At 35.6% G+C, this 14216-nt stretch overlaps 1 protein-coding gene across 3 annotated transcripts in view; it reads left to right on the forward strand.

The window, feature by feature from the left end:
- Positions 1-14216, forward strand: part of MAN1A2 (mannosidase alpha class 1A member 2) — a 170874-nt gene that overhangs the window by 62383 nt on the left and 94275 nt on the right. For all 3 annotated transcript variants that reach the window (XM_067727423.1, XM_067727422.1, XM_067727420.1), the window contains exon 4: positions 13467-13585. In XM_067727423.1, the coding sequence (XP_067583524.1) occupies positions 13467-13585 (119 nt within the window). The remainder of the gene's footprint in view (positions 1-13466; positions 13586-14216) is intronic.

Here is a 14216-nt window from a genome sequence, read left to right on the forward strand (position 1 = left end):
TTTGTGACCCAAGATGTGATCTATCCTGGAGAATGTTCCATGTGCACTTGAGAAGAAAGTGTTATCTGCTGTTTTTGGATGGAATGTCCTATAAATATCAATTAAATCTATCTAGTCTATTGTGTAATTTAAAGCTTGTGTTTCCTTATTAATTTTCTGTTTGGATGATGTGTCCATTGGTGTAAGTGAGGTTTTAAAGTCCCCCACTACTGTGTTACTGTCGATTTCCTCTTTTATAGCTGTTAGCAGTTGCCTTAGGTATTGAAGTGCTCCTATGTTGAATGCATATATATTTATAACTCTTGTATCTTGTTCTTGGATTGATCCTTGATCATTATGTAGTGTCCTTCCTTGTCTCTTGTAACATTCTTTATTTTAAAGTCTATTTTATCTGATATGAGTATTGCTACTCCAGCTTTCTTTTGATTTCCATTTGCATGGAATATCTTTTTCCATCCCCTCACTTTTAGTCTGTATGTGTCCCTAGGTCTCTTGTAGACAGTATATATATGGGTCTTGTTTTTGTATCCATTCAGCGAGTCTGTGTCTTTTGGCTGGAGCACTTAATCCATTGACGTTTAGGGTAATTATCGATATGTGTGTTCCTCTTACCATTTTCTTAATTGTTTTAGGTTTGTTATTGTAGGTCTTTCCTTCTCTTGTGTTTCCTGCCTAGAGAAGTTCCTTTAGCATTTGTTGTATAGGTGGTTTGGTGGTGCTGAATTCAGTTAGCTTTTGCTTGTCTGTAAAGCTTTTGATTTCTCCATCGAATCTGAATGAGATCCTTGCCGGGTAGAGTCATCTTGGTTGTAGGTTCTTCCTCTTCATTACTTTAAATATGTCCTGCCACTCCCTTCTGGCTTGTAGAGTTTCTGCCGAGAAATCAGCTGTTGACCTTATTGGGGTTCCCTTGTATGTTATTTTTTCTTTTTCCCTTGCTGCTTTCAATAATTTCCATTATCTTTAATTTTTGTCAGTTTGATTACTATGTGTCACGGCATGTTTCTCCTTGGGTTTATCCTATATGGGACTCACTGTGCTTCCTGGACTTGGGTGGCTATTTCCTTTCCCATGTTCGGGAAGTTTTCGACTATAATCTCTTCAAATATTTTCTTGGGTCCTTCTCTCTCTCTTCTCCTTCTGGGACCCCTATAATGCAAATGTTGTTGCGTTTAGTGTTGTCCCAGAGGTCTTTTAGGCTGTCTTCATTTCTTTTCATTCTTTTTTCTTTATTCTGTTACTCAGTAGTGAATTCCACCGTTCTGTCTTCCAGGTCACTTATCCATTCTTCTGCCTCAGTTATTCTGCTATTGATTCCTTCTAGTGTATTTTTCATTTCGGTTACTATATTGTTTATCTCTGTTTGTTTGTTCTTTAATTCTTCTGCGTCTTTGTTAAACATTTCTGGCATCTTCTCGATCTTTGCCTCCATTCTTTTTCCAAGGTCATGGACTTTCTTCACTGTCATTATTCTGAATTCTTTTTCTGGAACGTTGCCTATCTCTACTTCATTTAGTTGTTTTTCTGGGATTTTATCTTGTTCCTTCATCTGGTGCATAGCTGTCTGCCTTTTTATCTTGTCTATCTTTCTATGAATGTGGTTTTTGTTCCACAGGCTGCAGGATTGTAGTTCTTCTTGCTTCAGCCTCTGGTGGATGAGGCTGTCTAAGAGGATTGTGCAAGTTTCCTGATGGGAGGGACTGGTGGTGGGTAGAGCTGGCTGTTGCTCTCTTGTTTACTTTTTCTAATTACTGTTTTCATTTTCTACCTTCATTTTAAAAGTAGGATCTAACTTTTTAGGTACTTTCTAAAACCTGAGTACTGTAGTCCCCTCTTATCTAAGGTTTTGTTTTCCCTCTGCAGTATTCAGTTACCTATAGTAAACTTTGGTGTGAAAATATTAAATGGAAAATTGCAGAAATAATTCATAAATTTTAAATTGTGTGTCTTTCTGAGTAGCGTGATGAATCTTGCACCATCCTGCTCCCTCCAGTCTAGGGTGTGAACCATCTCTTTGTCCTGCTTGTTAGTTACTTATTAGCCATGTGGATTATGAGATCAACTGTGGAGATATTGCAGTTCTTCTGTTCATGTGACCCTTATTTTACTTAATAATAGCCACAAACCACAAGAGTAGTGATGCCAGCAAGTTGGATTTGCTAAAGAGAAGCTGTAAGTGCTTCTTTTAAGTCAGGTGTCCCCAACCCCTGGCCTGAATACCAGTACTGGTTTGTGGCCTGTTAGGGACCAGGCCGCACAGCAGGAGTGAGCGGCGGGCAAGCGAGTGAAACTTCATCTGCTGCTCCCCATCGCTCACATTACTGCCTGAACCATCCCCCCCTCACCCCCCGCTCCCCATGGAAGAATTGTCTTCCATGAAACTGGTCTCTGGTGCTAAAAAGGTTGGGGACCGCTGTTTTTTCTTGACTTAATAAGGAAAGAAAAAAAAAATCGTTTGCTGATGGATCTAAGGTAAGCACGAATGTTTTATTTGTGAAATTGTGAGGAAAGAAATACTGTGCTAGTTTTGCTGTTATACCTTAAACTGTACAAGTTATGGCCACAGTGCAATAAGTGCTTAGTTAAGATGGAGAAGGCATTAAATTTGTACAATAAGATATTTTAAGGAAGAGAGAGAGAAAGAGACCACATTCACATGACTTTTGTTACAGTAAATTATTATAATTGTTCTGTTTTATTATTAGTTACGGTTGTTAATCGCATACTGTGCCTCATTTATAAATTAAACTTTAACATACGTGTGTGTGTATAGGAGAAAAAACATAGTATATATAGAGTTCAGTACTATGCAGGCTTTCAAGCATCCACTGGACATCTTGGGATGAATTCCCTGTGGATGAGGGGGAACTGTTGTATTTCTGTGGAACTATAATTTGAAGCAACATGTATTTTTTGGCAAGTTTCAGTCAAGATTTAGTTATAGTTGCTTTTGAAAACACAGATGTGATAGATTTTCTATTTACATACAGATGTTTTAGTCATTTATTTGTGTATTTTGAAGCTTTTTCTGCATTGTTTTACTTTAAGCAAGGTAGGTACCAATTTGTAATTTTTTATCTTCAACACAATACCAATTCTGATACTTGTACATTTTAGAGGTGGAGAAAAAGGATGGGAAATTCCAGTAGTGCTAGCTATGTATGTTAAAAAAAAAAAAAAATGTAACATGGCCAAGGTGACTCATTCGGTAAATTGAGTGAATTATATTTTACATTCATGGTTCCAAGGGAAAAATTAGCAGTGTGTGTGTCTGGATGGAGGTCTGGGGAAGAGGTTTTTTTTTTGGCTGTGTTGGGTCTTCTTTGCTGTGCACAGTCTTTCTCTGGTTGCGGCGAGCAGGGGCTACTCTTTGTTGCAGTCTGTGGGCTTCTCTTGTTGTGGAGCACGGGCTCTAGGTGTGTGGGCTTCAGTAGTTGAAGTATGCGGGCTTAGTAGTTGTGGCACGTAGGCTCTAGGGTGTGTGGGCTTCAATAGTTGTGGTGCGTGGGCTTGGTAGTTATGGCTTGTGGGCTCTAGAGCTCAGGCTCAGTAGTTGTGGTGCACAGGCTTAGCTGCTCTGTGGCATGTGGAATCTTCCCGGACCAGGGATTGAACCTGTGTCCCCTGCATTGGCAGGTGGATTCTTAACCACTGCGCCACCAGGGAAGCCCCTGGGGAAGAGCTTTGTTTAACTTGGATTTGCTCTTTCTACCTCTCTTGAGTTCAGTTCTCTTGTTAAACTTATCAGTTGAAAAGAGTAAGTTAACTTACTTAACTTTTACTTAATCCAAGGATAAGTCTTGAGAATTACCAAGTTCTTTATAGTCTTCACTTCTTTCCCCCATTTTAGATGCTTCATGATGTGATGGATATCTTTTAAATAACAGTAGGTGAAAGCAAGAAAATATTAATGGGGCAGAAAGCACATACATTAGTCATATGCAGGGCAGTCATCTTTAGTAATTGTAATGCAACACCACAGTAATCCAAATAACATTTTTAAAAAATGTGACTCTGGAAGAATTTTTCTAGCACTATGATTTCTCTCATAATTTGTTTGATGCTTGATTGTTTTCTGTCAAAAAAGAAAATGACTGAAAAGATCATTTCTCCTGGGTTTGAGAGATGTTGGGATGGAGGAATAATGGAAAAAAATTTTCCTTTAGGTAATCAAAGACACCAGAGATCTCATATGTGACATTTAATTTAGCGGCTATCACTTAATGAAATAGAGTTTATTTCTTCAGCAGAGGTTATAGAGTGATCTGAAGAGTTCCTGTTGCTTTGTGGATGCCACATGAGACATTAATGGACTAAAAGTCATTATATTTAGTGATTAATTAAAATTAGATCCTCTCTGCAAGTAACCATCCCTTTATATTAAACTCAGTGGTAAACTCTGAGCCCTTTTAAAAAATTGGAATATGAACATGTGTCAAACATGAGTTGGATGTTAATTTTCTGCTTGGTTTTTTAAACCTTATTTCTCAGAACATCTAATGTAGTAACACTTATCAGATAGATCGTCCTAGGCAAGGTAGTAGGTAGATAATATACATTTATTTTATTTAATCATTGCAATAACTGTGTAAGGAAAGACTGTTTGCTGAATTTAAACCCAGGTAACTTCTTAAAATTTTATTCCTTGTAAGTCAATATAAATCATTTCTTTTAGGGAGCAAAAGGAATGTTTCTTAAATGAATGTGATTCTGTTAAAATCGTAATGAGTAAGTTTTGACTTAATGTTTTTCTTTTTAAAAATAATAGCATTTATTTTTTTAGGAAAGGTGGTTTTAAGTTGTGGCACTTTTGTCAGACTTCTTCAAAAGTGACCTTTGTAGACCACTATTTAGTTAGGTTGTTAAATGATGACCAGGGCAGTGGCAGCTTCAGATTATTGTCAGGTGAGTTATTGTCAGCTGCTCATTAGGATCATTAAGCTGATTTACGGGGTAAACAAAGTTATTTGTGAGGTCATAGAAATTAAAGGAGCTTAGAGATGGAAAGGGTGACTTTACAAAATGAGCCTTTTAACTCATTAAAAGAGCAGAAGCAATATTTTGTCAGTTTTGGTCCACCATTTCTGAGGGATCATCTTGTAATGAGTAGCAATTAAGTATTTTCCAATAAAAAGTTGTACCTTTTTATTGAGTCATGAGGTCAGTTATTTGCTTTAGAGATTCTGTGATTGGGTTTCTGAATAAACTGTATTTTCCTTTAGAACAATAGTCACATACACGTTATTAGTAGCAACATCTGTAGTATTTATATAATGCATATTGTGGTGGACTGAGTCTTGTCCCCCATCAATTCACATGTTGAAGCTCTACTTTCCAATGTGACTGTATTTGGAGATAGAGCCTTTAAGAAGTAATTAAGATTGAACGAGGGGCCCTAATCAGATAGGGCTGGTACCCTTAAAAGAAGAGGAAGAAACACCCAAGTTCTCTCTTCCCCTGCACATGCACCAAGGAAAGGCCATGTGCGTATGATATAGTGAGAAGGTGGACATCTGCAAGCCAAGAGGAAGGTGCTCCTCTAAAAATTGGAAGCATGATCTTGGTATTCAAACCTCCAGCACTGTGAGAAAATAAATTTTTGTTGTTTAAGCATCCTAGTCGTTGGTGTTTTGTTATGGCAGCCTGAGAAGACTAATAAATGTGCTATATGCCAAGGACTGATTTAAGTGATTTATGTGCACTAGGAGACAGGTACTATTATTACTGTTCCCATTTTACAGATGAGGAAACTGAAGCACAGTTAGGGTTAACTAACTTATTCAAGGTTGCACAGTTAGTAAATAATGTAGCCAGAATTTGATCACAGGCAGCTTAGTGCTAAGGTTCATGCTTCTAATTGATATTTTGTTCTGCTTCAGTAAACTTTAAAGATAGAAGAAAATTAATACCAGCACATGGGAAAAATCCATTATGACAAAATTACAGTGAAATGGTAGAAAAGTGAAACTGCAATCTGTATTATTTTCAGTAGTCAAGATTAGTTGCTTATACTTTTAGAAAAACTTTTGAGTGGTTACATTTTTTCCTCAGCCAAATAAGCTAAGTGGGAATGGATCCTTTATTGTTTATTTTGTCTTATATTTTTAGACATGTAGTTAGTTTATTAAAGGATTAATAAAAAAGAGTTTGACTCTGTTTCCTACTTGCTCTGTTCCTTTTCTGCATCTCATATTCTTGTTAGTGAGTATGATTTGAGATTTTTTTTTAAAAAAATCTGTTTTTAACCTTTTTATTTAAATAGAAGAAGTCTAAGGGAGGAGTCATAGTTCTGAGTGTCTCATTTGACCTCCCAAATCAGTATGCCTTTACAGAATCAGAATCTTAAGAGTTGGGAGGAACTTTAAAAGTCTAGTCTATTACTATAGGAACATATAGGCAGGTATTGAACTCTTAACAATATTCTAGATTATAAGGAGAACAATTTAAAATGTGTCCATTTCCTGTCTCTTAGCCTTGACTATTAAAACATTCTTTTATATGGTAACTGAAATCATATTGCTCTGACTTTTGTCTAGTTGGTCCTTGGCATCAGAGGATTCTTTATGTACAGATAACAGAAGATCCATTTCAAAATGGCTTAAACTAAAAAAGAAATTTAATTGGCTCAGTGATGTTCTAGAGTAGATCTGGTACCAGCTAAGCTTTTTTCTTTATCTCTTTCCTCTATTTTCCTCTTTGTGTTTGTATCTTCAGGCTGGCTTCATAGAGGGATGGCTGCAGCAACTTGAAGCTTCATATCTTCCTACTAACACATCTATAGAAAAGAGAACACTGTAGAGAAGAAAGCACTTGGTTTTCTCAGAAACCACCTTGTTTCTTGTTTATCTGGGTCTTGTGTCCAGCCTTGACCTGAAAGCTATACCCAGAGGGTTGGGATAGATTCCTTTGGTTTTGCCTAGTTAGGGCTCAGCCCTGGAGCTTGTGAGTGGGAAGAGGAAAATGTTGATGGACATAAGTTATCACTGGTAATAACTTTTCCAGCAGTGATTCATAGTCACAATTAATTATTTTTACTTAGATATCCTGGAGAATTGAAAGATTTTTGTAGGAATAGATTTTTTTGCATTTAAAAGAATTTTGATTTGGAACAGAATGTTACTTGATCTTACAATGCTTTTTGAAGTGCACCTTTTATTTTCAGTGTATGTGTGTATGTATAAATTCTTCTTGATATTTATAACTTGCTAATGATTTCTAATATTTTGTTGAGGATTTTGCATTCATATTTTGGGAAGGATATTGTTTTGTATTTTTCTTGAACTGTTGTCTTGTTTCAGTATCAGTGTAATTTTGGCCTAATAAAATGAGTTTGGAAGTGTTCTCTGCTCTTCATTTTTCTGGAAAAGATTGTGTACTGTTGGTTTTATATTTTTCTCAAGTTTTTGATATAATTTGCCAGTGAAACCATCTGCATCTGGAGCTTCTTTTTCTGGGAGGTTTTTTTTTTTTTTTTTTTTTTGTAGTACGCGGGCCTCTCACTGTTGTGGCCTCTCCTGTTGCGGAGCACAGGCTCCGGACGCGCAGGCTCAGCGGCCATGGCTCACGGGCCTAGCTGCTCCGCGGCATGTGGGATCTTCGCGGACCGGGGCACGAACCCATGTCCCCTGCATCGGCAGGCGGACTCTCAACCACTGAGCCACCAGGGAGGCCCTCTGGGAGGTTTTTAAACTACAACTTCAGTTTATTTCACATCCTCTATAAGGGCCATTCGGTTTATCTGTTTTACCTTCGGTTAGTTTTGGTAGTTGATGATTTTGAGGAATTGGTCTATTTCATCTAAGCTACTGATTTTGTGTGCATAGAGTTGTTTGGAGTATTATCTTGTTACCTTTTGAGTATCTGTGGCAGCTGTAGTTATAACCCTCTTTCATTCCTAATACTGGTAATTTTTCTTTGTTTGTCCTGCTAGAAGTTTATCAATTTTATTGATATTTTCAAAGAAGCAACTTTTGGTTTCATTGATCTTCTGTATATTTTCTTTATGTTTTCAATTCTTTGATTTCTGCTCTTTGTTATTTCCACTCTTCTGCGTGATTTGGGTTTCTTTTGTTCTTGCTCTTCTAGTTTCTTGAAATAGAAGCCTAGATTATAGGTTCATAATCCCCTTTTCCAGTGTAAGCATTTAGTGCCATAAATTTTCTGCCAAGTGGTGCTTTAGCTGCATCTGAAAGATTTTGATGTGCTGTGTTTTCATTTTTATTCAATTCAGTATGTTTTAAAACTTCCCTTGAGTAAGTTGTTTAATTGCTAAATGCTTAGAGATTTTTCTTTTCTCTTTCTGTGACTGATTTCTAATTTAGTTCCATTATGGTCAAAGAATATACTTTGTGCAATGTTCCTCATGAACATGGACACAAAAATCTTTGACCAAATTAGATTTATCTTAGTAAATGTAATTCAGCAATATGTAAAAAGAATAATACCTCATGACCCAGTGGGGTTTATCCAAGGAATGTGTGGTTGGTTTAACATTTGGAAATTAGTCTATACAACTGAAGATACTAAGGGATGAAAAGAGGAAAATTTTATGAGCATCTCAGATGCTGAAAAAGCATTTAACAATACTCAATATCTATCCATAATAAAAACTCTCAGCAAACTTGGACTGGAAGGGAACTTTTTTAGCCTGATAAAGAGTATTAAAACACACCCACTCACCCACACACACAAGAAAATTCTAGGGAATCTACCAAACAACAATAAAAAAGTACTAGAATGAAAACAAATTTAGTAATGAGGCCATATGATACAAGTTTGATATACAAAATAAATTATATTTCTAGATACTAGCAATAAACAGTTATAAGTACAATTTTAAAATAATACCATTTGCAGTAGCATAAAAATATGAAGTACATGTGGATGAATTTAACAAACTATGTGCAAAGTCTGTACACTGAAAACTGTGATTATTGAAAGAAATTTAAAAGGACTTAAAGGAGAGAGATGCCTGTATGAGTTGGAATACTCGGTATTGTTGAGATGTTAGTTCTCTTGAAATCCATATTTAGATTTAAAGCAATCTAAGTAAAAATGACCTTTCCACATAAATTGATAGGCTGATTCTAAAATCTGTATGAAAACACAAAGTATGTACAATAATCAAAATAATTTTTAAAAAAGAACAAAGTTGAAGGATTTACACTACTTGATTCTACGATTTACTGTACATCTTCAGTAATGAGGACAGTATGGTTTTAGCATAAAGATAGACATAGAGGTCACTGGAAAAGAATAGAAATAGAACTGCACATACATTTTTAATTGATTTTCAACAAGGGTGCTTTCAGTGGGTTATAGGTAAGTCTTTCTAATAAGTGGTGTTGGGTCAGTTATATATTCATGTAGAAAAATAAAAACCTTAACTCTTCAACATTGTATAGAAAAATGGACTTGAAATGAATCATAGGTCTAAAGATAAAAACTTAAAGTATAAAACTTCCAGTAAAAAATATTTGAGGGCTTCCCTGGTGGCGCAGTGGTTGAGAGTCCGCCTGCCGATGCAGGGGACACGGGTTCATGCCCCAGTCCGGGAAGATCCCACATGCCGCGGAGCAGCTGGGCCCGTGAGCCATGGCCGCTGAGCCTGCGCGTCCGGAGCCTGTGCTCCGCAACGGGAGAGGCCACAACAGTGAGAGAGGCCCGCATAACGCAAAAAAAATATATATATATGTATATATTTGAGAAAATCTTTGTGACCTTGAGGTGAGCAAAGAATTTTTAGAATACAAAAGGAATAAACCATTAAGAAAAAAAATTGCTAAATTGGAGTTCATGAAAATAAAAAATTTCTGCTTTCCAGAAGACATTAAGGAAATGAAAAAGCAAGCCCCAGATTTGGAGAAAATATTTGTGATACATGTATAAGGATGTATTCAGAATATATAAATAATTCACCAATAATTCACCAAAGAAAGTAAATGAGTAGCCAATAAGCACATCAGTCACCAGGGAAATTAAAATTCAAACCACAGTGCGAAATCCTGCATACCCAGTAGAATGAATAAAATTAAAAAGACCAACAATGTCAAATACTGAGAAGGATGATGGAACAACTAGACCTCTCATACATTGCTGCTGGGAGTATACAGTGGTACACTCTGGAGAGCAGTTTGTCAGTCTCTCATAAACACAAACTTACTATACCCCCCAGCAAGCCTGTTCCTAAATATTTCCAGGATGCTCATGAGTGAGATCAGATAATAGTTTTATTTTTCTTACTAAATTATATTTTTGCATCAGTGGTATGCAGAATTCGTTAAGTTGAATTTTAAGCTTTCTTTTCCTATGTTCTATCAAAATTTATGTCGAAGTTATCATCCTTAAAATTAAAGTAGAATTTATTCTATGAAACTTCTAGAGTGTGATACTTTTATAGTGTGTAGCTCTTTGAAAATTTCTCAATTTCCTGTTTCTTGGTCTGCTTATCTAGATTTTCTATTTCCTTTTTCATAAGTCAAAATAATACCTATTTTCTTAGAAAATTGTCAACTCCACTCATTTTCAAATTTATTGGGACGATATGGCTAAATTAGGCTTTTTTAAAAATAGTTTTCTTAATTTCCTTTGTATCTGCCTTTTAATATACTCTCAATTCCTTTTTTTGTGTTTTTATATTCACATGACTACTTTTAAAAAGTCAGTTGGTCCTAGATTTATTGTATAGTTCTTTTCATAGAACCATCTCTTGAATTTATTATTTTGCCAGTTTTCTTTATTCCTAATTCATTTATTTCGTTAGCTTTTCTGATTCTTCTACTTCGTTGCTCAAGTTTATCATTCTTTTTCTTATTTTCTTAGTAGAACATTTTCATTTGTTCTCATTAAATAGTATACAATTTTTAAGTTATGAGTTTTTCTCAGAGAACTGGTTCAGTTGACTCCTATGTTCTTGTCATAAATCTTTATTAATGCTTTATATATTCTTTTGTGTCATATTTTAATTCTTATTTGACCCAAATGTAGTTTTAGACCCTTTAATTTTTTCCAGTTGAAACCTTGAGTTGTCTAGATAAGCACTCACAGCGATAGCCAGTAATTTCAGTTTTGCCTTTTTCTTCGTTGTACTGTTTAGCTCGTGGCACAAACCTCTCCTTGTGGAACCAACTAGAATTGGTATAAATATGTGGGTCAGGCCTTTTTCCATTTCAGAGTAGTCAGCACCTTAGAGGAGCATGCACTTACAGAGCTAAATAAATAACTAGAGAACTGAGCATAACTACCTATAAAAATTGAAATAAGAACAAAAACAGGGACTCCTAAGGATTTAAAATAAGGATGATATTGTGGACAAAATACAAAAATAAAAAGAGGTACATATTTAATTCAGATGATTATGCAAGAGATAGGGATATATGGGTGACTATCAATAGCTTGATAAAATTTTTATTATCTTAATTAAAAGCTGAGGAACAAGAAAAGAAAAGGGAAAGTATGTCTGTAATAACCCAGTTAATATCAACATGAAGGGAACTGAGTGGAGAGAAGACCAAGGGATTTATCAGAGTGTGGTGTAGTACTTGTTTTATTAGTGGGAAGATATACTTCTTGATAAGTTGAAGAAATTATTAGGAGCACATGAATAAGAAAATGTGATGTAGGTTGAGGACAGTCATTATAAGAACAAATTTGTATAGCCTTAAACCATCACAAGAAAACACTATTTATTTAGGAGAAAAAGGAACGGAATTAAAAAGGAAAGAAAAGAAGGAATACTAAATGGAAAATGTGAACCTAAGTAGTGTCGAATGCTGACTCCTAAAATATCACCAAGATAACTTGTTGATAAGACAAAGCTCAGTTTAATGCTTACCATGGTAAGGGAGATCACTACCTCACCAGAGCCATAGTAAGCCTGTCAGACGAGGAAGGACAAAGTTGAGGTATATATTGAGATTTTAAGTCTTGTTTAACAAGGGCCTTTCAGTTGGAGAGTTATGGTTGATTATGGCTTGGTTATGATTGGGTAAGGATCATGATATAATAGTTTTGGATTGGTGAGTGGAGAATTTGGAGGCAAGAGGTTTAGAGTTTTAGAGTGTTAACCATCATTTGATACTTTCTGTTAAAGAGTTGATGGATCTTTCAAGAAGTTCCTGGAATCAACAATAACTTATTTTGCAGCTTCTCTCTTTCTGAGCAAGAGTTTTCTGGAAGAGTAAACTCATGTTGATGAAGACAGTGTAACAGTAAAGTCATGTTAATGTAGACAATAAGCTGTGTGGGTGATTTTCATTCTCAGAAGGTAGAAATAATAGTTGAATTCCTGGGGTTAGGGAGGACCCAGCTGCTCCATGTTATTTGTTCTTTTACTACACTACTAGATTTGTCTTGCTAGTATCTTATTCAGGATATTTGCAGTTATATTCATTAGTAGGATTGGCCTGTTCTGTTTTCTTGTGTTTACAGTATCTGTTTTTGGTATCAGTTAGGCTAGCTTTGTTGAATTAGTTCCTCCCTCCCTGAAACATTTTCTTTTAAGATCAAGATGATCTCTTTCTTGAAGATGGGTAGATCTTACTATTTTGATTTTCTCTACTCACATTTTATTTTATGACTTCTTTTTAAATATGTTCTACCTGCTTTTTGATTGTTAAGGACTATTATAGTTTATATTCCATCACGGTTATATAGCCTTGTTATACTTTTAGTATTATTTTAAGTATATTTTTTGACCTTTCTATGAATTTGTACCAAAAGAGCATGGTTCCTGGTTGTCTTATGACTTAGTTTATCATCTTGAACCACCGTCCCCATTTCTTAAATTAATCCTCTTTATTTTTTGCCCCCAATCTATCTCAGTTAAGTAGATAGATCTCATTTTCTGACCAGGAAGAAAACTAAGGAGAATTATAATTTTAGTTTTCCTTTATCTTCCTATTAGTTATCAATGTGTCATCTTTAGGAAAATGTTTTAAACAATGTATATTATCTATTCTTATGGAAAAGTGAACCATGTTGAGTATTTTTTTCATCCTTATATTTCTACTTTGATTTACTTTTTTTAAAAACAATTTATTTATTTATTTATTTATTTATATTTTTGGCTGCATTGGGTCTTCGTTGCTGCGTGGGGCTTTCTCTAGTTGCAGCGAGCGGGGGCTACTCTTGGTTGTGGTGTGTGGGCTTCTCATTGCTGTGGCTTCTCGTTGCAGAGCACAGGCTCTAGGTTCATAGGTTTCAGTAGTTGTGGCACACGGGCCCAGTAGTTGTGGCTCACGGACTCTAGAGTGCAGACTCAGTAGTTGTGGCGCACGGGTTTAGTTGCTCCACGGCATGTGGAATCTTCCCAGACCAGGGCTTGAACCCGTGTCCCCTGCATTGGCAGGCGGATTTTTAACCACTGTGCCACCAGGGAAGTCCTGATTTACTTTTTAACTATAAAAAATTAAAATAGACCTTGTATGAAGGGCATCTTTTTAATGACATTTTCCCCCCATATATAGGAAGTTCACAAATGGGTGCTACTATAGTAGATGCTTTGGATACCCTTTATATTATGGGACTTCATGATGAATTCCGAGATGGGCAAAAATGGATCGAAAACAACCTTGATTTCAGCGTGGTGAGTATACAATTCATAATTTATTCCATTGACTATGAAAAGACACTGTAACAATAGTTTTGAGTGTTATACTAGCAGTTTAAGGAAATCCTAAGTCCCCCTTCTTCTTTTGTGATTGTCAGTTGTTCAATTTTTGCGTAAAATAAACACCCTTTCTCACCATTTTCCTTTTCCTTTTCTTACCCTTATCTTTTAAGGTAATGTGTTGCATGTGTTAAGGCAAGAGTTAGGGAGAAAAAGCACATTGAATTAGAAACATCAGGAAACCATAAATTACTTTATAAATATTAAGTGTTTTATTATTTTTTAAAGAAATAATGATTGGCACAGTTTTTTAAAACTTTTTAAAAAAATCTATTTTATTTTTTAAATTGAAGTATAGTTGATTTACAGTGTTGTGGCTTTGGCACAGTTTAGAAGCACCTTCATAGTTAGGTACATGCTCATCCTTCCAGCATTTTGGCATAGTTGTTAAGTAGTGCTCCTTAGGTTTGAAGCCCAGCACAGTCACAATTCTAGTGATATTTGGGAAACCTACCTATAAGTAAGTGCTACTTATTCTTTCTAAACCTGTCATAAAATTGCTATCCTATTGCAATATTGTGAGGATTATTTGAAATAATCTGGTACA

The sequence above is a fragment of the Pseudorca crassidens genome, chromosome 2 (assembly GCF_039906515.1).
Source record: "Pseudorca crassidens isolate mPseCra1 chromosome 2, mPseCra1.hap1, whole genome shotgun sequence".
Taxonomy (NCBI): Eukaryota; Metazoa; Chordata; class Mammalia; order Artiodactyla; family Delphinidae; genus Pseudorca; species Pseudorca crassidens.